The 24,761-nt window shown below is 33.4% G+C and overlaps 1 protein-coding gene across 1 annotated transcript; it reads left to right on the top strand.

Moving 5' to 3' along the window:
• Positions 1-141: 141 nt before the first annotated feature.
• On the top strand, positions 142-24,005 carry LOC113518067 (G1/S-specific cyclin-E). Its single transcript, XM_026902827.3, has 9 exons — positions 142-385; positions 1,158-1,210; positions 1,294-1,357; positions 1,429-1,709; positions 1,999-2,200; positions 11,850-11,961; positions 15,034-15,465; positions 16,552-16,757; positions 17,894-24,005. The coding sequence occupies exons 2-9, from the start codon at positions 1,197-1,199 to the stop codon at positions 18,086-18,088; spliced, it is 1,506 nt and encodes a 501-aa protein (XP_026758628.1). The 5' UTR covers positions 142-385; positions 1,158-1,196; the 3' UTR covers positions 18,089-24,005.
• The last annotated feature ends 756 nt before the right edge of the window (positions 24,006-24,761 follow it).

The following is a 24,761-nucleotide window of genomic DNA, read 5'->3' as shown; positions in this document are numbered from 1 at the left end:
GTGTGGTGTTTAATTCTAACTTTAATCAATTAGTTTTCTGTCAAATAACAAAAATATTTCTGCGTGAAACGAAGTACAACATTAAAATGACGTCAATTTTCAGAAGAAACAAACATGAAGTTAGTCACTGTCATCCTTGAAGAGTACCTAAGTTTTACCGCGACATTTTCGCGCGGAAAGCCGGGCGTTATCGAGCCGTGAAATCCTGAAATATAGTCCATAAATTTGGGAAAGTGCTCCAAGTGTATCTTTTATAATCATATTTTGTGTATTTACTTTTAAATGTGAAAAAAATATATCATATTCTGAGTTTAGTGTGATCATCCATATCTAGTTTAGCAGAAAATTTGTCTTGTGAAATTTGAAATAATTTGTGAATGACCAGGTATATGTTTAATCTACTATCAAATCCTTGAAAATGTAGAGAATTTTAAGAAATGGCCTTATAAGATGTTAGCTTTAGTCTTTGCTTGCTATTAGGTTATAAAAATTTGGTAGGAGATAAGCCAAGCCAATTATATTGACACCGGTTATACCTGTAAAGGTCTTAAAATTCGATTAAATATGTCTATATTTCTTCGAAATATTATATGTACTGGTATATTGTGTCACCTAGGTACTATTTTTATCAATTTCCAAAAGTGGATGGCCCCAGAAACCCAAGCTAGCGACGTGTCTAATGGCGCTGACGGAGGATTTCGCGCGCGATTGCGGCGAATTCGTGGCATTTTTTTCAACAGCTGATTGCATTATTTATCGAAATTTATGATATACAATTACTAATAACATTCTATACTGAGTATAAAATACTAAAACACCTGAATTATTAATCATTTACCACCCAAAAATACCCCCTGAAAATTTTTCTCCCGCCAATCAGCAGGGGGCACGCTGTGAAATATTGGCTTTACTGAGGCTCTGTTACGATGAATATTTCATGTTTCTGTTATTTATATGCTTCAGTCATATCTCACTAAGATATAGAAAGGCAAATTTATACGTTAGATTTGGTAATGTGGCCTCAATACGGTTGTCAAATGACATAACCCTATTTGCAATTTGAACATGACATGCGGTAATTTTAGGTCATTAATCCTAAATTTCTTAACTCCAACATCTAATAAAGACATATATGGCTAATCAATACTCTGTTTCAGACATTGGGGATAGTGTGCCACCTGTAGCCTTAGCCCACAATGGCACAAAATGGGTATGTAGCAAGTGTTCCTTCAGTCGCATTTTATACGTCAACCTTGATGTTCTGTTTACTTTACACTTACATTTGTTTTGCAGATCCCCTGATGACATTGAAAAACGTATGAATTTAAAACGGAAAAGAAATTCTACTGATGATGAGGTCTGTAATTCTTTCCTTATATGAGCTATATTCATTTGATTCAGCTTAATAGGACAGTTAATGTATTATAGGTGGAAAATATGCCTCCGGTGAAGATATCACCAAAACTTAATGAGATGCTGCAAGACCAGCCTGCACACAATGTGGTTGTGGAGTCGTCTTGTTCTAGTGATGATGAAGGCTCCCAATATGAAAATGCTGACCAGCCAAGAAGTGTCTTCACTGACATAGATTACAATGCTGATAGTTTCCTAAGCCCACCGAGTGTATCAGACTTGCCAAATTGTGTGCTGAGTCCTTTAGAGAATGTGGCAAGGGGCGAGTCTACACCACACTCAAATAAGAGACCCAGGTAAGAATATGAAACAAAATTTAGAACTAAGTGTAAATAAGAATAAATTTCACAAGCTATAATAGAAGTTAAGGGTTTCTGATATAAGTTTATAATAAAGTTGTCTTCTCATTTAAATTGTCTAATTATAATTTGAATAAAAACCCTTCATGGTCATTAATAACACAGGATAAATGACAATAATACTGTTTAAAAATATTGCTTTATTTGGATAAAAAAAAAAATATAATAATAGTGGTCATCTGTTCCTACAATAGTATAGACTACAAAATATGAACTGTTATTACAGCACAAGTAAATCAGAATATCCCACTCTTCCGAAACGGAAGTGTCCTTTGCCAGTGCTCTCCTGGGCAGACCCTCAAGATGTTTGGAATGGCATGTGCGAGTGTGATGCAAAATCCAGTAGCAAGAAGAACCCTAACATGTTTGATAATCACCCCAATCTTCAGTTAAGAATGAGAGCTATTCTACTGGACTGGCTTAATGAGGTAATTAATATATTTTCACATCATTATCATCATCATTATATCAGCCATTATCTGTCCACTGCTAAATACACATCATTATATTTTATATCATTTTATTCATCAAGGAATGTACTTAACAATATATATATATATATATTAATAGTCTACAAATAATATTATAGTTAACAGTATTTGTGTTTTACAATTTGCTAGAAATTTTCAGGAATGTTTATCCTTTTTTTAATTAATATGATCTCCTAATTATAGAGTTGATATTTTTTTTTAATAACATACAAAGTATAAAATTATTGTGTTCAAAGTGATTTAATATTTTTTCATGCTGCAATTTAGTGAAGCCTAGCAAAAGGTGAGTTGATTAGGTAATTTATATACTCAGTAAGGTAAGCACCATCAGGACAAATCAGCACTTTTCTCAGACTGCGTTTTTATATCTAGGAAAGTTAGTGATGTAATATTGGGATCAGTGACCTCTTTTTTGCAGTATGTCATTGACCTTACCAGAACCAGCGCGTTAATACACTACTGTGTTTTAATTGTTTAAGTATTCAGTTTGAATATTTCTTATAATAATAAATGGACAATGAAGTTATTAATGTATATCCAAAAATTAGAGATATGACAATTTATTTTAATTGATTCATTTTTTTGTCTGGGCCTTAACTTTTAAGGATCGCCGATTTAAACTTCATTTCCGTTACAGAGCTCACCATGACCTATTTTTTTATTGTACTTAGATTACTATTATTTTAATAATATCGAACAGTATCGCGATTCGCCATTTATTATAATACTAATTGTAACCCGCGGTTTCGCCCGCATTATTAGTATATAGTTTCATATGTCTTAAGTTATCCATATACGAAATTTCATTGAAATCCATTTAGTAGTTTTTCTGTAAAGGGTAACGTCCTAACAAACTTACGTGTAATACGTGTAATACAATAGCAATAAAATGAAATGCAGAGAGTGAGCAATAGTTCTGCATGTCATCGATACACCAAAGTGTAGATACACCAATTTTATACGTTACCCATTAGATATGTGCACCAAGACGGCACTAGGCACATCTAGGCAGATGATATAAACGCCAGAATCTCACTTGTGCGTTATTTTTAGTATGTCATTAGTGCAGACCGCTTTTTATATTCACGCCTTCACTATAGCAGTACCCCATACCGGGCCTCTGCGCTTTTACGAATTCAATGCGACCTTTATATTATTAAAATATGCGTTTTGAACACATTACCGTATTATTTGAATGCAATTCTGAAGCTAAATGAAGCGAAATAACTTGGTTCAAGTAACCGCGTCTACCGGTTTTTGTTCTTGCCGTAACTTTCGTAGCTGCTTCAAGAATCGGAGTTTTAGATGTTACGATTAATTTTGAGTAGGCAATTATTTTATTATTTACAGAATACCATATATATATTTTTTTTGTATACAACTTAGAATGGCAAACAAGCTGACGGCCCACCTGATGGAAAGTGGTAACCGTCGCCTATAGACATGAGCAGTACCATGGACATAACAGAGTATACAGTTTCGCCCATAATACCCCCCATGCGTTGCCATTCCTGAGGATTCACGTGTTATTCCTCTGTATCCAGTAAATTCACTTATTATAAGTATTGTTATAGAAATTCTATAAAAAAATTAAAATTTTTAAATCAAATAATCAATTTACCAACAAAAGAAACTGCTTCAAACTTCATGTAATTAGTATGTTTGGTCACATACTAATAGTTTAATTAGAAATAATAATCGTTAAGAACAGACGCAGATATCGCGTTATAAAAAAAAGAAAAAACAGTCGAATTAAGAATTTGAACCTCGTCTTTTTGATCGACTTCAAAGGAAGACTAAAAGGAGGTGCTCAATTGGATTCTTTTTTTTTTTTAATGTTTGTTACCTCATAACTTCGTCAGTTATAAACCGATTTGGAAAATTATTTATTTAAAAGTAATATACTTGAACTTAGAATGCCAAACAAGCTGACGGCCCACCTGATGGAAAGTGGTAACCGTCGCCTATAGACATGAGCAGTAGCATGGACATAACAGACTATACTGTACCATAGTTTACCGGATATCTAACCGAGCATGGCATGTTATCACCATAGTACAACACTAGTAGAATCTTGTCTCAATTTGAAGACCCTCAAAACAGCTGACGGCTACTATTATGACGGTAATCGAGCAAATGCAAATTATATTGCAACGTGCATCACATGCAACCGATAATTGTACACACAAATATACACAAGTCTTTGTATATTTACTATAAACCAAAAAGTACTTTGATCACTACATTGAAGACTCCGTATAAGGGTCGTTACGTGTAACGCAATGCGCAATTTATTTTTAGTGATTTACACAAGAAGCAAATTTCACATCGCCCGCGCGGTACCCGATATCTCTCATTTCCATGGATATTATCAAAAAATCTGTTCTAGCGTTCACTAAACTACAGTCCATCTTGGTCTCATAGTTTTTTTTTTTTTTGATGGGTGAAAATGTTATGGTAGCCCCGCCTCCGCTAACGGGATACGCTGGCGGAGCACCAGTGAAGGGTGATAGATGAGAATGAAATGAGGCCAGTTAGCCCATCATGATGAATTCATCAGGAATTAACCATGATAGTTTCCAGGGGGAACCGCGAGGAGGTGGACCTGGCTGGATATATTGTTAGCAATGGGATTCTCAGTCTCCATTACTAACAATTCCTTTCCCCCTTGGTCTCATAGTAGATCCTATAGATAAATCGTACTAACTATATCCCGCGTATCCTGTATGTTAGGATATAGCCTATCCGTGTACCAAATTAAATTCAAATCCGGTTTATAGTTTTTTCGTGAGATTGTCAAACAACCATCCATCGTCACAAAGTATCGCGTTTATAATAATATTAAGATGTCCAAAATGTTAAAATTTCAAAACCCAAATATAGATTTCACGAATACTTGAAATTTTTAATCTTAAAAAATCAAAAGAGTTTTTTTTATGCAACTTAAAATGATAACAACCTGACCCCAACTTATAATAAAGCTAACACCAAAATATTACTATTTTGGTGAGCGTGAGGGTAACAATTATTTTATAAAAGTGGCGTAGTCAAGTGGTTACAGACACTAGACCTGTCGATATAGTGGCATCTTAGTAACGTATTGCATATTAATGAAAGATACAATTTTACATGATTTTAAACCAGTTTATATACATTTTGTCGCGATTTAAAAAAATGTGGATCCCATTTTACACTACGTAATAACACATAACATTTTTTTTTTTATTTATTTATTAGTAATAAACTAATATAACATAATAAATGATTACATAATAAATAATAATTTATTACATTATATTAGTTTAAAAGCTACCACTGCAACCCATAAACTGCAGAGCCATTACACACGTGTTTCCGGTTTTTTGTACCTCAGTTTAAAATTGAAGAATCGAACAAATATGTCGTTCTTCAAATACATTGTATTCTACTTTCAAACTAGCTTCTTGGGAGCATAATTAGATAAGACAGAGTGAAATACCTATCTACGCAGACGACTGTATGTGCATATGTGACAAGGATCTTAAAATAGAAAATTATAAAAAAAAAATCAGATAAATACGACGAAAGAAATTGTTTTTTTTTTTTTTATTATTATTATAAATCACATTTTTTGATAATATCTCGTGTAAGTATAAGTATCCACATGTGCTGGTTTACTTACACCATGAATTAATTAATGCGGGGCAATGGAATATTTGTTTGGAAGCTTTATCGTAACAATGGCGGCGACCAGCGACCGATACGGGCTCACTGCACTAAAGTGTAGTAAGTAGCTACCAACGCATGCACCCATTAGCTATAATCTTTATCATCTTCTGAGTTATATTCCTTTTAATGCTTACTACTTACAACAACTGTTTAAAACGTTAAGTCCTTAATTTCATCATCGCCAATGCAAAAATAACGAAAACGCACTGCAAAAATAAAAAAAAAAAAACTATTTTGGAGTACAGGCCACATATATTATTTATAGTTTTTATATTATTATTTACCAAATTCTAAATCGACACGCAACTCTATTGTTTCCTTTTGGCTTCCCTTCACGGATCTTCTAAGTTCCTTTCGCCAATATACATACACATATACACAACAATATTTCCAATTTTAATTCAATTTTTTTATTGCATTTTTCAATATTATTATAAAAGTTGTTAATAATCGATACAGTACATTATAGACCCTGTGGGGCACAGTAATTAGAAGCGAGGAGGACGTCGATCTTTAAATTTTCATAAAGATTTCAATAATTCAATTTCATCAATGTAATTAAATTCTAATTAAAAACCAAATTAATTTAATGACTGGTGATTTTTTTTGTTTCCATATGTTTTATTTTAATTTAATGCAATTTAATGTAGATGTTCATATTTTTTTGTTTTGTGTTCATATTTCCATTCCTGGTTTTCAATTTTCGCCCACAACTATACACTCTTAAATCAAGAAAAAAAAATGAATATCAAGTCGTTAATAGAAAAACGTATAATTTAAATATTTCGACTAATACATATCCAATACAATTATAATTACTTAATAAGTATAGAATTATATTGCATCAAAGCCAATGACCATCATTAGGGTTACTAGACTTATGAAATATCATCAAATAAATCCTTAAAAATCAATTAATTAATTACGATTTACTAAATGCCATAATAATAATATTATTATCTATCTCTATCTATCCTATTTAAGAGCTCCGCTCTTGTCGGTGGAGTTCTTGCCACTCACTACGATTTTCAGCGAGTCTCTTCACCTCTTGATACGACACGACACCAACTCCTTCCTTGATCTGCCTGATGTAACTATGTCTCGGTCTTCCTCTACCCCTCCTTCCTTCTATCTTACCTTCTTATTAATATTATTATAATCGACATTAAATAATTAATTTTTATTTGTACAGAGGAATAACACCTGAGTCCTCAGGAATGGCAACGCATGGGGGGTATCATGGGCGAAACAGTATACTCTGTTATGTCCATGGCACTGCTCATGTCTATAGGCGACGGTTACCACTTTCCATCAGGTGGGCCGTCAGCTTGTTTGCCATTCTAAGTTGCATAAAAAAAGAACATTTCCTTAACGGAGAAGAAGTAAATTAACAAAATAATTATATAAATGTACAATAATAATTATCATCAGAACGTCATCTGTGCTTTTGTACTGAAAAAAAATACTTTTTTTCGGTTAAATGGTCGGTTACAGTAGTGAAATAATTAGGTACGAACGCATTGAGTTTAGAATAGCGATGCATGAGGAATATCACGTATTCACTTTAGGACACCCAAATGCCACCGTCTATGTTGTTAGGGGGGGGGGAGGGATTGTTAGTAAAGAAGACATTAATTCTCATTATAGCAATTAACCCTGTCGAATCGACTTCCGCGCGGTTACCCCAAAAACCATCATGATTATTTCTTGTTGAATCTGTCACAATGGGCTAACTGACCTAGTTTCATCCTCACCTGTCACCACTCACTGGTGCCACTTAGCGCGGGCTGAGTTACCAAAATCATCCACTAAACCCTAATTGTCACCACATCTATGTCTGTCCAATCTATTTTGAGCCAAAATACGTGATATTTAATAAATAATTACAATTTCTATTTTGGGAATAAAATTTTACACAGAAAGCTTTTCGCTCGGTACTTCACGCTTAGACTAGTAGTAGAAAAACCTATGGAACAGACCAATTTTTATCTAGAATTCGTAGTTACCTATCGAGATACATTAATATAAACATACATTAATTTTGAAGTTAAATCTTTAGGGGCATAACTGTAAAAAGCGCAAACAATTTGGTAGAGTAGTTTTTGTGCAATCCCGTAAGAAACGTACTGACCGACGGACGAAAATTGTAAAAATAATTGTTGTAGCTTCTACTGCTCCTATTAAGACTCCTCATTTTTTCCCCCTCTTAAATGTCTTCCATGTACAGACATCGTCTACTTATAATTTTATTATATTAGTAAGATATAGGTGAGATTATTGTTGGGTTTAAAATAAAAAACTATATTCTATAATTTGTTTTTTGTCAAAAAAAAGTTATAACAGACACTAAGTGCTATTTTTCTAATTAGCCAACTCACAAAAAAGCGAGTTCTTAATTAGATTGTTTTTTTTATAATTTTTTTTTTATTATTGATATGTTACGTGACATATGCTATCTTTCAACAGACTTCTAGAAAGAGCAAGCTTTTAATTCGTTTGTATTTTTTTTTGTTTGTTACATCATAACTCCGTCAGTTGTAAACCGATTTGGATTTTATCAAAATCGATTCAATTGTTTAGTTTTAAAATAATTTTTTTTTTCCACAAACGAAATTTATTTTGTGAAACACAACCTTAATTGCAATTACTCATATGTTAATTCCATATAAATACGGTAACCCCGTTTACCATCAGACGGACCGTATGCTTGTTTGCCACTATAGTAGTATAAAAAAGTCAATACGGCTATAATAGGTATGTATGTACTTTATACATTTGTAATACATTATTCAGTCATCGCCTTCGTTTTCATTATATTCATAAAAAGTAGTGACATTTTCCCATAAGATATAATTTTAATTGTGTTCCATTATTAATAAATCAGTATGCTTTCATCCCCATATAAGGCAAACCTCGCTCTTCTCAATACGATAAATTATAACAATGAGCTACGTAACTACAGACAGCATTACGCCATCAATATAAATAAGTGGGGGGAAAGGGATTGTTAGTAATGGAGACTGAGAATCCCATTGCTAGCAATATATCCAGCCAGGTCGACCTCGCGGTTCCCCTTGAAACTATCATGGTTAATTCCTCAAGAATTCTTCATGATGGACTAACTGGCCTGTTTTCATTCTCATCGACCACCCTTCACTGGTGCTCCGCCAGCGTATCCCGTTAGCGGAGGCGGGGTTACCATACCATTTCCATCCATCAAAAAAAAATATAAATAAGTAAACATTATAATTCTAAACTTTCTATTTTTGTATTCAAAATCTTATAAAATCCATTTTAAAGCTTGCTGGTAATCAATTGAGCTGAAGTTTAGAATTCATATTTGGTATGGTTTTCAAACTAATTATATGGTACTATGTAATTGACTTTACGATTGAGATGGAAGATGACCATAAAAAGTCCTAAATTTAAAAAAATAAAGCAAAATAACCCCATCGTATTTTGTGACATATTCTTACCATAGCCTTGGGTTAAACTATGAAGTAATCTATGCTTAACCATTCTTTGCATGATTTTTTTATTGGTGAAATAAATCAAGGTGATATAATTCATATTCAAAATAAAAAAAAAATATTAAAAAATAAATTTGACAGCTATGTTTTTTTTTCTGCAATGAACATTAAAAAGGTATCCAGACACGATCAACTTAAAGTGAACTTGTTCTTTTATATAATTTTTGGGTATTCAATGATATGATGGAAATTTCCAGCATTATGCAAAGAAGGGTTAATATATAATAATATAATAGTGAAGCTATCTCAATGACGGTGATGCCTGTGATAGCGAATAATTGAATTGTATTCCTGAATAATAAATTTATGAAAATAAAAGTAAAATAATTATTAATATTATAATAATAATCAAACACTAATCAGACCTTCTAATACGTATTTACATGATGCTATAATATCAAATAAAATTATGTATATTTATTAACATAAATATTATTTGATATATTTTTAAAAGAATTATTAACATTGTTTCAATCAATATACTTATATATTTTTTTTATTTTATTTATTTATTTTTAGATAACTTGGATCCAATTTATGTTAGTAAGTGTACTTAAAAACTATATAAAAATATACTATATACTTGGATCTGTATACTTACCGTGTTTCTTGCAAATAAATATTCTTTCATTCGTAAAAGGTTCGAGTGTAAATATCATAGATATCACAACGTATTCCATGATACACTTTGACACCCATGTGATATCATGTCCATGGCTCCATATTGCCGTTCTTATAACATACATATCGGCTTTTTACTAAGTACGTAAAGTAAAACGTACTAAATCTGTAGCAGATACATATTATATGCTAGTACTAATCTATATAAATATAAGTAATAGATTAAATGTAGCGGGAAAATATTTTATTATATATTCTTTATTGCACTTGAAAATTACATTGTTAATGCATTTATAAATATTGTGAGCAAGGGTGGACTTATCTCTGACAGAGATCTCTTCCAGTCAACCCAATGCAGTTAGAAAGCATGTTGTTAGCGGGCAGCTGAAGTGCTACAACTATTAATATTTAGAGTACATAAACAAATATACAGTTAAATAAAATATTAAGGTATATAATAAAATATTACATAAATACATATACTATATATAAATATAATACCTACCTACTTGTGCAATAGATGTTAAAATAAATTAATATACTACCTATTTTTTTGAAAGAAAGAAATATTTTTATTCAATTATACTTAAAAATTTTGTTCTGGTAAACTTTAACTCGTCATAGTGCGGCTAGCGGTTGAAGGATGAATTAGTTTCCCTTCAAATGCTAGAACTGGAAAGCTGCTCTTCGCATTCATAAACCAACTGTCGATCTAAACTAACATATGTTGTTAGTTATGTGACTCAGGACCTACTACGAAATGTTTTCCGAAATTTCTAAGCCAAACGAAACATAAATTTGATGTTAAAAATACATGATATATAAAGTTTTAAAATTTAAAAATATAGTTCCTTTGAGTTTTTATTAAGCTTTATTTACTGGGCCGATTTTAATTTGAACAAAAATACGAAATAAATTTCGAAAATTTCGATTTTCATTTGACCCCCTTATTTAGGCCATGACGCATCCGTACTGGCATAGCTAGTTTCCTAGTACTATGGGACTTCTAATGTGTAGTCATTCCTGAGGACTACTAGACTTTAGGAATGATAACATGAGTACTGTGGGCATAATAGTGGATTCTGTAAAGATCATGGTGCTGTTCATGTCTGTATACGATGCTTACCTCTTTCCAGCAATTTGTTCGCCGTGTAATTTTAGGTAGTTTTTTTTTATACAACTTAGAATGGCAAACAAGCTGAGGGCCCACCTGATAGAAAGTGGTAACCGTCGCGTATAGACATGAGCAGTACCATGGACATAACATTCCATAAAAAATTGTACATTCTCACCACAGGTTAATCACTGTATACAATATACATGTCTGATCACAAGATTCTGTGAATATAAGTCCATCTTCACAGAACCTTGTGACTCGTGTCAATTAATCAAAAAATTAAAGCGAAAGTGGCTACGCAACGCTATTCCGCTCATGCGCAGTGGCAGTACACTTCATATTTATGTATATATATTAACTCTTGTTTTTTCTCATGAACTCTTACCAAAGGTACCTATCATCATTATATTGATATAACCGTTATCTGGCCACTATTAAACATATGCCTCCACCATAGACTATCATAAGGAACAGGACCGATCCTTATGGTAGTTTACCGTTAGGGCGATTTTCCAGTAGTTTTCACACTTGCCAGACGATGGTGCCTATATTTGACGTTATTTTCTGCTTAGTGAATTTTAAAATATTTTGTAATTGTTGTTGTCTTCAGGTATGCGAGGTGTACAAACTACACAGAGAAACGTTCCACCTGACGGTGGATTATATTGACAGGTACCTCAGTAATACAGAAGACGTTCAAAAGGGCCGACTGCAACTTATTGGTATGTATTGTATCATATTTAAATTTTTAATTATTGTATATCAGTTACTGGCACTTGCCCGGAATTTCTTGCGCGTGGATTATAGACGTAGGAAAGGTAATGAAATAGACTACTTCTAGATGAGTTCAACCTTCAGAATCATGTTAAAACTGCATTCAGTTGCCATTCTAAGTTGTATTAAAAAAAAAAAGATCAAGTTGATACAAAAGTTTTTGTATGATGCCAGAGCATAAATATACAATATTTACCGTCAGACGAAAATTAAAAAGTTTCTTTTTTATTATTATTCTTATTTTTTATTCTTCATATAACATTCTCTTAAATATCTCCTATGTATAGACACTATAAATAAAAATCCAGATAACGAAGCCAAATAACAAAGATGTAGTTCCCCGTAGCCTGCATGGCTTCCTTGGTGATGCAAGCGTCCATGGGCTAAGATAACATGATGAGGTGTCATGTGTCTTATGTGCTTACTTATTATAATAACCAATTTCTAGAATAGAATAGAATTTTATTGCTAACTGTGTACATACATATAGCAGTAACCATTGCTTTGGATTTGAGATCAGTATCAACAGTTATACCCTATCGGGCATGCAACAATTTAAGAACAGGTAATTATATTAACATCGAAACATTACTTGATTACAAATAAATATGAAACATTATACAATACAATTAACAAGACAAAGAATAATCATAACCAAATTAAAATAAAATAAACATAATTTCGCTTACATGTCAATTATTATTAATTATTAATTTAATGAGTTTTAAGATTAAAGTATTCATTTAAATTATAAAAAACATTATCAAAAAGCCAGGCTTTGAGTTTAATTTTAAACATATGCTTATTCTGACATTTAATGTTTAAGGGAAGATGATTAAATACTTTAATACCCATTACAATTGCACTCCTTCCATATGTATAACTATTTATTGTTGGTAGACAAATATCATATTTGTATTTATTACGTAAATTATTTCGAATATCGGATTTATTAATCATATTATTATTAACAAAAACACACAATTCCATAATATATATGTTAGTCAGGCTGAGATATTTTTCATTTTTAAATATATTTCTTAAAGTCTCATCTGAATACATATTATAAATAATACGTAGACATTTCTTTTGAAGTAGAAAAGTCGATGCAACATCTACAGAATTTCCCCAATATATAATTCCGTATGTTAGTAAAGGGTACACATTACCAAAATAAGCGGACCGAGCAACAGTAGGCGAAGAGTTTTCCACTAGTATAGAAAGAGCATAACAATAACTTGATATCTTTTTATTCACTTTATCTATATGCGATTTCCAATTTAGATGACAATCTATGGTAACACCTAAAAAGTTATGTTCGTTAACTTCCTCGACTGTTGTATTTGAATGATGGATTTTCAATTTTAAAGAATTATTTTTATAGTTGCGAAATTGAATAAATTTTGTTTTCTTAAAATCTATCACGTAGCATGCTAAAAAATATAAATAAATAACCGTTTATGGTAAATCTAATCTCGTCTCAAAAAGCCGTATACTTATTTGAAAAAAAAAAACAAGGATTTTCAAAAGAGGATATCATTTAGCATTTCAGCTGTCCTTTATACCTAGTTCAACATCGGAAATAATCACTAACAGATTTCACTTATCTATTATATATTTACTCACTATTATCTGCAAATAGGTTCCAAGTCTCTCTTTTTATTTAAGACTTTCCTCTTGTCGGTGCAACAATTTTATTCATTTTCTTCCAGCCAGCTCTATCCCAGGCCGTATCTTTGACCTCCCTAAACGGTATGACATCTAGTCTTTTCTTTATCTGTCCCATGTAGTTATTCCTCGGTCTTCCCTCTACCTCATTTGCCCTCTATTTTTCCTTCTACTATGCTCTTTAAAAAACCGTCAAGTCGTATAATGTGGCCTAACATTTTGTCTTTTCTATTCTCTATTGTTTTTATTAATGTTCTTTTCTTACTCACACTTTTCAAGACTTCCTCGTATGTTACTTTTTCTCTCCATCTTATCCTTTCCTCCTCCATGTCCATATTTCGAATGCCTCAAGCTTCTTTCTTTCCTTTTGCGTCATTGTCCATGTTTCACACCCAAATAAATATGCTCTAAATGTAAGTTTTTATAAATTTCTTGCGGTTTATTTTTGATTAGATTCCAAGTAAATGGCGTAAAATTTTTTGATCTAACTTTATAGTACAATTACATAAACATGTTGGCAAAGTGAGGTTTTCGAATCTTTTTTTATAATTATCAGGTATTTGATTACACTACTAAGCAGCATGAGTGACTGAATATAGCATTCCCATTAATCATATCAAAAATACTTCTCGTAATTTTGCCATCGAAATAGAGAGAAGTATTGAAATGTAAAAAATTTTTAATTTGTACGTAGTAATAGGAAGTGTTTCTTTCGGTTCGTGTACATAGCACATAATCCTTGTTAAAAAAAAATGTATAATCATAATAGCCAATTTTATTATCGTCCCTTTTGCTCCATCCATGTGATTGATCCATGTGGCCAAAATAGTTCCTTAGCAATGGACAATTGACGGCTGAAAACGTGATAAGTGGTAAGGGCTCTGGCCGTAAGAGAAAATTACTAACCGACAATTTATTATCCCATTTAGATGAGTTATTATAATATGTTTTTCTCAAATACGCTTCATATCTGTCCTGTTATTTAAAAATGGAATGACCTTTTACTTCAAACTTGGCTACCAAGGAGGTAACTAATAAAAGGTTTTATTTAAATTTCGAACTGGCTTGCAAATAGAAAGCTGTTTATTGAAAAAAAAAAACAGGGGAACATTATGGCGCGTGAAAAATTATTATTGTTCGTTATTCGTAATTGAACTTAAAAAGTAAAATTGTGTTTTTGATTTACGCGAATTGTTTGAGAAAAGTACTATACAAGCCACAACTAGGCATTGATAGACTCACGTATTTGCACGTTCGTCCATCAATGCCTCAGTTGCTGGCCGCTGCAGTAATGTACTATAATCAGATGACTATACTCGTATAATAGATGCCAATGACGTCTCCTATTTCAGGTATAACATGCCTATTCATCGCCGCGAAAGTAGAAGAAGTATACCCACCGAAAATAAGCGAGTTCGCTTATGTGACTGACGGTGCATGCACCACAGAGGAGATTCTTCTAGAAGAGCTGCTAATCCTCAAGATACTGTCGTGGAGTATTACTCCGATAACCATAAACAGCTGGCTGAACATATACATGCAGTTAGCCAGCGAGGGTCGCAGCGCCAAGAGGCGGCTGGTCGGCGAAAGTGATATTGGTGCAAACGCTCTCAGAGGCTACACGTTCGTGTTCCCCCAGTACTCGTCGCTCGAGTTTGTGATATGTGGACAGTTGATAGACTTGGCAGTGTTACATGTGGATGTAAATATGTTCCCTTCCAGTGTGGTCGCGGCCGCTACCATAGCGCATTCGTTCAGTAAGGAGCTAGCTGTAAGGGTATCAGGTTTGTAAATATGTTGTCTTAACGAATTATTAATGATTTGATAATCAAATGTAAATATTAAAATTGTACATTCCAGTCTAATGGACAGCTGATTGTTTGCAAACTGGCTGGATATAGTATAGAATAAACACATTTGTGTCATTAAGAAAAATTATTTGAACAGTTATATCTATCACCAATATGGATTTTAAAAATACTTTAATATTTACGAAGTGATACACACTGCACTGTAGGTACAATATATGCTGTTTGTACGGGTTATGCATGCTAGCAATCAGTCTCTGCCTAGGTTACCTTTTTGATGTCCAACTATGTACATGGCGTTATGATCAAATTTCATCGTTTGAATTTAAAGCACGCTTGGTATTCGAACGTGCGTTTGCACCTAATTTCTATACTAAGTTACTTTGGTCATTGTAGTGTGGTTTTTTTTTTTCAAATCCATATGCAAAGGTAAATCACAATAGATGTTTTACCGGATATAATACACGGAAGATCCGTTGATGAACCGTAAAAGATTTCTCGCTCTCTGTCTGATCGCCAAAATCAATATTGTTGCACATTTATACCACACTCGGAGGTGGGTTCGTGACATTGGGCGTAATAGGTGCTGGACACCAAAACATATCCGTTAATGTGAAGTTAACAGTAGCACGCATCTAGGAACAAGGTGCCCAATACTAATATTTTATGAGAGATAATGGAATGGTAACAGTATACGCTGGCGGAGCACTAATGAGAGATGATAGGTGAGGATAAAAAGGCAGCTAGAATTAAGCACGACGGTGTCTTTTAATGGATGATAATGGAATGGTAACTCTACCCGCGCTATCGGTATACACCGGCGGGGCACCAGTGAAGGATGATAGGTGAGGATGCAGCAGGTCAGTTAGCCCATCGTGATGAATTCAACTAGAATTAAACACTATGGTTTCTAAGGGGAACCACGTGGAGGTCGACCTAATAGGGCATATTGCTAGCAATAGGGCTGTAAAACTCCATTGCCAACAATCCCTTTCCCCCCAAGCACGACGGTCTCCGGGCGTATCGGTAGCGTAACGAGCGGCGTGTGTTGGTGTGCGGCAGGGTACGCGTGGGAGGCGGTGGCGGCGTGCTGGGCGTGGCTGGCGCCGTTCGCGGCGGCGGTGCGCGCGGCGGGCGGCGTGCGCGTGGTGCGCGGCGGCGACGGCGAGTTCGTGCAGCGCGCCGCCGGCCTGCACCTCATCTGCCCCGACCTCAATCTCGACGAGAGCCACCGCATACAGTCGCACAACGTCACGCTCGACATGTTTGTGAGTACCGCCGCGCAGCACCGGCCTCGGCATCATCACTATATCGACCTTGAACTGTCCTGTGCTGAACATGAGCCTTCCCCTTGAGAGGTTTTGCCAGTAATTGCCACGCTTGGCAGGCGGATTGGTAACCGCAGATTAGGCTTTAGAGATGACCAGAGGGAGACTTTGTACAAAAGTCGATTGATTGAATACCTCTATTCCATTCGTGTTTCTACCGTGAAGCAGTTGTTTGCATGGCTGTGTTTCGGTTTGAAGGGTGGGATATGGCGTGAATTTACAGGGTACAGAGAAATAACATCCGAGTCCTCAGGAATGGCAATGAATGAGGGGTATCATGGGCGCAACAGTACACTTTGTTGTGTCCATGGTGCTGCTCATGTCTATAAGCGACAGTTATCACTTTCCATCAGGTGGGCTGTCAGCTTGTTTGCCATTCTAAGTTGTATAAAAAATAATGTTTTAAAAGGGACCCTGTTGCCCATCCCTCGCTCTCCTATAGTTGTTTCTCACGACACCTACGGGAAAGGAAGGAGTGGCCTATTCTATGCCAGGATCACACGTCGGCAGTACCGCCGACGTGTGGTCCTGGCACCTGGATATGCCAGTCGAATTACAGGCTACGGGGACGTAACAACTTAATCAAAACAAGGATTTTTTTTGTAAATACCGAATACAAACAGTACATTGAGAAACAGATATGATAGCGATTTCTTTAAAAAAAAATCTAATAGTATTCTATTATTTACTACTGCAAAACTACAGACTCTTCACCGTTATTCAGCTTATACTGGTTTTGGTCCTTCAAGCCGGATTTAATCAAATAATTTAATATGTAATGTCGCATAATAACCTTTCATCATAGCATTGCGGTGTACGTTGAACCACAGCAAATAATACAGTCAAACTTCTTACATTATAGGATACATTCTGGATCTTTATATAAAATATCTATGTCTATATTTTATATTTTAAATTACTGTCTACCAAAATTCATTTAAATTCGTGCAGTAGTTTTTGCGTGATAAAGTATCATATAATAATAGGTAAGATCAATAATATTATGACTTCCGATGACTTTTTTTTTTCAGTTTTAAATTATAATTAACTTATGCATCATATCATTTTATCAACAGGACAAGGTATACCAGCAACTCCTAGAACAATCTACGACACAAGGTGACGCCGGTGCGTCCACATCACAGGACACAAATCACGTGTTCCCGCCAACGCCTCCGCAATCCGACCAGAAGAGTCCCAAGACACCGTCGACGAAGACGCCGTCCACGAGGCATCAATCAGTACCTGATCCTCATTCAGAGGTAGAATGATTGTGGTCTAAATATTGAATTCTTTATTTGTTGTTATAATATTGTTATAATGTTAAGATTGCTCATTAATTCTACGGGGTGTAACCAGAAAGATAGAACGACCTAAAACTTTTTATATAGTATTTATAGAAGGAGGGACGACTGAGGGAGACTTTGTACAAAAGTCGATTGCTTGGGTACCTCTGTCCCATTCGTGTTTTAACCGCGAGCAGTTGTGTTTGCATGGCTGTGTTTCAGTTTGAAGGGTGGGATATGGCGTAAATTTACATGAGCAGTTCATGTCTATAGGCGACGGTTACCACTTTCCATCAGGTGGGCCGTCAGCTTGTTTGCCATTCTAAGTTGTATAAAAAAAAAACTCCCAGCTGCACTATTTCCAAACAGATACGGCATTGAAACGTTCAAGAAAAGTGCATATTCCTTCTTAAAAAGCCGGAAACGAACCTGCAATCTTTCTAATGTTGCTGGTGTAAACACTATCAGGGCGGCGGTAATCACTTACTATCATGTGAACCGCATGGTCCTCTGCCCCCTATGTTACAAAGAAACGCTAATATAAAAATAACACGCGACTTCTGTTAGGTCGCAATGTACAAAGATATTTTTTCTGTTACGATGCTTGTTTATTAAGGAATAGTTTAATACTAACGTAGGTTTTAGTATCATTGTATCCTTTCAGTTACACCCTACGCATTTACTCTCATCATCTTGTATACAATATACAATCATCATCTCTAGAAACCGCCACATTACAATATATTTATTACTGTAAATAGCTTAAGCCATATACGTGGTGCAGAAAGTTAACAAAACTACAAACAATATGTTTCATTACACACTAAACTGTTAAGCCGCACTTAGTCTGTAATGATTGCCAATGCAAAAAAAAAAACATTAAATCAAGTTATAAGTTTTCGTTGACATCAGCGCCGCTGGTACACCTCGAACTTTACACTATAACATGTATATACATAGCATGCATAATATATATATACAGAATTCGAATATTAAACAGCATATTCATATTTCGAATTAATTTCAGCCGAAAAATAAATAAAAATTTTGTTTACACAAACGGCCAAAACAAATCACTATAGTGCCAAATCTCAAAGGATGGCAGTTGCCATGTGTTGTCTAGATTATAATTTCTTATTTTAAATAGTGAAAAAAAAAATGCATTTCTTAACTACAACTTTTATCATCCTATGCAATATAATAATCTGTATTGCTCAAGGTGTTTTTTTTTTACAATTCATATAATAAATATATCAGTCTGTAATGTTCACTTTAATTTAAAAACACTAATAATGCATGAATTGGTTTATTTAATACGTGTGAAGTGTTGGCAATTAACAAACTGACCAAACTAATTGCTTAGTTTTTATGCCAAACTCACCACAATGTAATTAAAGTATAACTTACAGCCTGATATAGAAATATAGTATTATTGTAATCTTTATTGTTGTGAACACCAATTGACCTGAGTATATACAGCATCGTTCATCATGAATAAACAAGCAATTATTGTCCTTATTTACAGATAATAGGGCATATTGTGAACTGTCACTTCCTATCTATAAAACTTATATTTGAGCTGTATATTAGTGGGAAATAATTATTCTAAGTAGATACCAGTCAACTAAATTTTTAATAGATTTCAGTCGTACCTACAATAAATTTACTTCTTAATGGTCCGTAACATAATACTTATATATTTTTTATTGCACTTGAACAAAAGATACAGCGATTAGTTTAACAACTTGTTAACAAGGGTGGTTGTTAGCAACTTATGCCAAACTATCGATTTAAAATTTTAATTTTAGAGATACGTTTAGAGAATGGCTATGTAGACTCGACCACAGTAGTACTTTCTTTCATTCCAGACAAATTTGATAATATTGAAGACTAGGCAGCATGGTCTCCGACCTTAGCCTGTTCCACAACGGAACAAACGTACTAAAAAAAAAGTACTTTCTATTAATGTCAAAATTTTACACTCAGATAAACAGAAAACAGAAGCACGTTATATACAAAACAACTGGATTACTCTATTTATAATTTACTCCGACGAGTTTTAATTCGTTGATTTGAATTATTAGTGAGATCAATTAAATTTAAATTGAAAAATAAAATTTATCAAAATTAAATTAAAATATTTAAACACTGCACTAACTCAATTTACAAACAAATAGTAGGATACTTGCATGCCCACTTTGCATAAGTACACTCAACATTACAGTGCAACTCGACATCTGTACATATTATTACAGAACAGTGATGAGAAACCGCGCAGTGAAAATTCACTGTGCGCATGAGCTAAATTATTATTTATTTTTATTATAACGTTTGACAATATACTTGTATTCAATATTGATGTTTAAACTCGCATAAACATATTTAAAAAAAAAAAAAACAATTTTATCTTGTGTACAGCATTTATTCAACTTTCAAAAAAAGTGAGTTACAGAATTGCTTAAGTATCCCCCCATACGGGTCGAGCCTGTATCCGGGAAACCTTTTAAATTACATTTATATTTTCAAATGTATTTAGTAATGTAATCAAGCTAAACTTATCTCTATTTAAGGCGTAAGAACGTGAAATATTAATTAAACCCATTTCCTTTTAAATAACGACTGTTATGTTCTACATACAATGCATACAACCAGTCATTTACTGAGTGATAAATTTACTAAGAAATTATATCCTTTTACTCGCAAGAAATTTCAACAACTAAATATCAATTTATAATATAACTTATCTACATAGAATTAATTCACAAAACAACAAGAAACTTTCTCGATATCATAAAATCACTTGATAATATTACCTGTTATTAACTAGTATGCATTGAACATTACGTTTATGCATTGACGCTTAAACATTGTTCCTATATAATTAGGATTTAATGAAATAAGTACATTTATAGTATTTTTATATGAAGAAAGTATGTTTCGACTTAAACTAGTGCGTGTGCCAGCACTAACTTAGTTTTTAGTAGTTATAATATGTGAATACACCGGTGTGTCAACATTCCATACTTAATATAACGCATCTATATTGATAAGTGTCGTTGTCACATATCGTTTCGTTTGTATAAAAAAATCTAAGAGAAAGTTTTCCTCGTTTTTTTTTTTTTTTTTTAATATCATTTTATACCACCTATGTATATAAATAATAATAAGTGTGCATTAACAATCCAATCGCTGTGAATCAATGTTTTGTTTTGTTCATATTTTCTCTATCTTATCAAAATTTTACTAATTTATAATCATTTGTATTTTTTTCTTTAGTCATACATAAATCATTACAATACATAAGGGACTGTACTGTGAATTAAATATACGCATCAACAATTTATAAGTAACCTTTTTAAGTGAGCAAATACACATAAAAACTGTAAATTAATTAAAAGCTCACCTTCAATCAAATATTTTAACGTTCTACACAAAGGACACAAGGATCTTATGTCAAAATAGAATCGATGTTAATTTAATTGTTTTATCGTTAATAAACTTAGTTCTTCACTCTTTCTAAATTAATTTTGTAAATATTAAATAATTATAATATTTTATATAATTTATTGGTTGATGTGATTAATAAATGAACAAAGTAAGTTCATGAGACTGATTAACTACGGACTTTCGAGTCAGATGAAAATCCTTATAAAATTTGAATTTAGAACATTTCTATTTGTAATGGCTTATAAACAATATTTTAACCAAAGACTCGTGGCTGACTCGAAAATATATTAGTAGAATTATTGCCTGTAATCACATAGATTGAATATACAACTATATGCATGGTTTAATTTATTTTTTAAATTAGTTCTCCACCTCTTGTATCACTCGCTTATGATATTATCTATCGTCTTGAGAAATACTATTGACTTGTCCACAGATATGTTTGATGTTTTACTTAAATATAAATAAATTTATGTAATTGTTTCAGAATTGTAAAAATATTTTGTGAAATTTTTAAGCCTGAAAGACGTAAAAAGTTTTATAATTTTAGCTGTATAGCATGAACTTTATTTTTATGCAGTCCAATTAATTTAAAATGTATATATATATATATACATTTTAAATTAATTGGACTGCATAAAAATATGTTTTACCTATTTTTTACTATACACAATATGTTTTACCTCTGCAGTGTCTATAACGCGGACATGGATTGATTCAAGTTTCTACGTGTAAATAAAGATCATTTTATATGCTAAGACGGCTTAAATATAATCTGTTGAAGATATCAAACAATTTAATTTTATCAATGCTTCTACGCACTTATCTATATAGAGTAACCGCTCCCGACAGAAAACTTCACAAATCGTTTGAACTAATTTTAAAATGTCGCCAAGAACTATATAAATATGTCAATCACTCTCGATATACCTTCATCATCATTATTTCAGTCATTATTCGTCCACTGCTGGACATAAGCCTCCTCCATAGATTGGCATAAAGAACGGTCCTGAGCCACCTGCATCCAGATTCCCTGCAATGCATTTCAGGTCGTCACTCCATGTAGTGGGGGGGGGGTCCTATATATTTTAAATATGTTTTTTAAATAATTCATTTATATTCCAACAAATTTTTCGTTCTACTTTCCTAAGTTTCACTAATTTTCTGGTTCAGTTATTGCTCTAAAGTTTTATAGACAATTCTAAAGCGTAATTTTTCAAAAAGGTCTCTGAAATTGGATCTCCCACGCCACTTATTTAGGTGCATCGTATAAACCAAGGTCACTGATGCGTCTTATATTGCTATTAGAGTAGACATTTGAACAATCCATGTGTGCCGGTTAAGATTATTTGATTCACCACTTCTATTGGCTAATGGCAGATGCATTTTCATGTTTGTCTCTGCCGTTTTAAGCAGCTGTTCATAGTTAGTATATGAAAAAAAAAACAGTATTCTGATACGTTCTACAGTTGAATTATTTCGTTATATGTTCCTATAAGCACACAGAAATTTTGTCGTCGGCTTACACCATGCTACACGTTGTTATCAATTGGTGGTATTGTTTTCATGGTTATAGTGGATTGATAGATTTATACTTAGGTGAAAAACATTACGCTTATGGTAAATAATTACATTTACCTTATAGGTACATAAGATTTAGATGAATTAGCGTGAACTGAAAACTAACATTAACCGATGCGGATATTGTAAATATAGTAAGAGCTAGCATTACAAAGCAAAATTGTCTTGAAAATAGTCAGTGTTGTAAAGCTAAGGAGTTTTTGCACCATTAGCGAATTGATCGGTTAGACCTCGCCCTCATTTTGTAAGGAAAACTTGTCGGGGACGATGTCTAACTAAAAAATTACTGTAGACACGGGTTTTCTTTATATACATATATAATACTTCCATCATATCGTTGTCAATTTATTATTTATATATTTTTTTTTCACAACAAATTAGTTTTACAATGCACCGGCTGTAAATTTTCATCACAAAGTTACATGATTTTGTATATTTTGCTGGCTTTAGTTTATTAGGAATAAGTTATTTTTTTTTATATAAATCTAATAAACTAATATAAAAAAGAATATGTGTTAGCAATTATTACTTTTTCAATTGAATTCCAAGAAATGGTGTGTGAGTGATCTCATGGACAGTTCAATGGGAAACCTTATGGGACTGATTATAATTTTTTTTTGTATAACTGTTGTATTTTCATTTGTGCAATAAACATACATTTATCACATTTTGTATGATTACTGCTAATGTCGTGCGAGTATTGAATAAATGGTATCAATGAATTTTTAAATTGCTTTTGTTTGTCTTTCCTGACCCTTTATTCCGTTCTTTCAAAGCCCCAGCCACACTGAGGAACCAGATGTAATAATCCGCTTGTATAACGGATTGTGTTCTAAAGGATTGTTTGAAATGATGCCTACAGTCGCCTTTTATCATCGCACCGATCGCCATCGACAGGGAACTCATCCTCACACGCTTGAACCTAAATGGTCACGTACGGTACGATTTTAAAGAAATTTTCTCCCACGAACGTTCAGGCTGTGGAATGAGCTCCCTACCAAGGTTTTCCTTAGAGACTACAGTATGGGGTCCTTCAAAAAGGGTATATTAAGGTATCTTCAGTGTTAGCAACGCGTTCGTGACACGCCTAGTGTTGTAGGCGTTCATAGGCTACAGTGACCGTTTATCATCAGACGGGCTGTATGCTTCTTTGTGTATGTATGTACCTTTGTGGTATAAAAAAAATATTTTCTCACCACAAACAAAGAATTTACTATAACCTGCAAAACATTTTAACATAAATGATAAAGGAATAAACCACGTTCACCTTAACGCAGGTAATTGCAGTGACTTGATTCTTTAGTTCACACTGAACTACAGAGCAGCTAACAAACCAGAGGAAATATGTGTACCTCGCATAATCAACGCTCATGAAGTCGGTGAAGAGAAGCCATCCACTCAAAGAAGAAACAAAACCACCTATACATCGACGGCTCTAAGTGAGGTGAACGTAGCACTCAATTCGCAGAATAAATTTGAATCCAACATGGCGGTTTTTTTTAATGGGTGATAATGGAATGGTAGCCCCGCTTGCGCTATCGGTATACGCTGGCGGGGCACCAGTGAGGGATGACAGGCGACGATGAAAACAGGTCAGTTAGCCCATCGTGACGAATTTCACTAGAATTAA

This window comes from Galleria mellonella, unplaced genomic scaffold, assembly GCF_026898425.1.
Source record: "Galleria mellonella isolate WM207_F2 unplaced genomic scaffold, CSIRO_AGI_GalMel_v1 utg171, whole genome shotgun sequence".
Classification (NCBI taxonomy): domain Eukaryota; kingdom Metazoa; phylum Arthropoda; class Insecta; order Lepidoptera; family Pyralidae; genus Galleria; species Galleria mellonella.
The sequence above is the reverse complement of the archived record's forward strand: the minus strand, read 5'-3'. Positions and strand labels throughout refer to the sequence as shown.

Coding starts and splice junctions, on each gene's coding strand:
- LOC113518067 (XM_026902827.3), top strand. Junction 11,962..15,033: donor GGGCCGACTGCAACTTATTG/GTATGTATTGTA, acceptor CTCCTATTTCAG/GTATAACATGCCTATTCATC. Junction 16,758..17,893: donor ACGTCACGCTCGACATGTTT/GTGAGTACCGCC, acceptor TTTTATCAACAG/GACAAGGTATACCAGCAACT.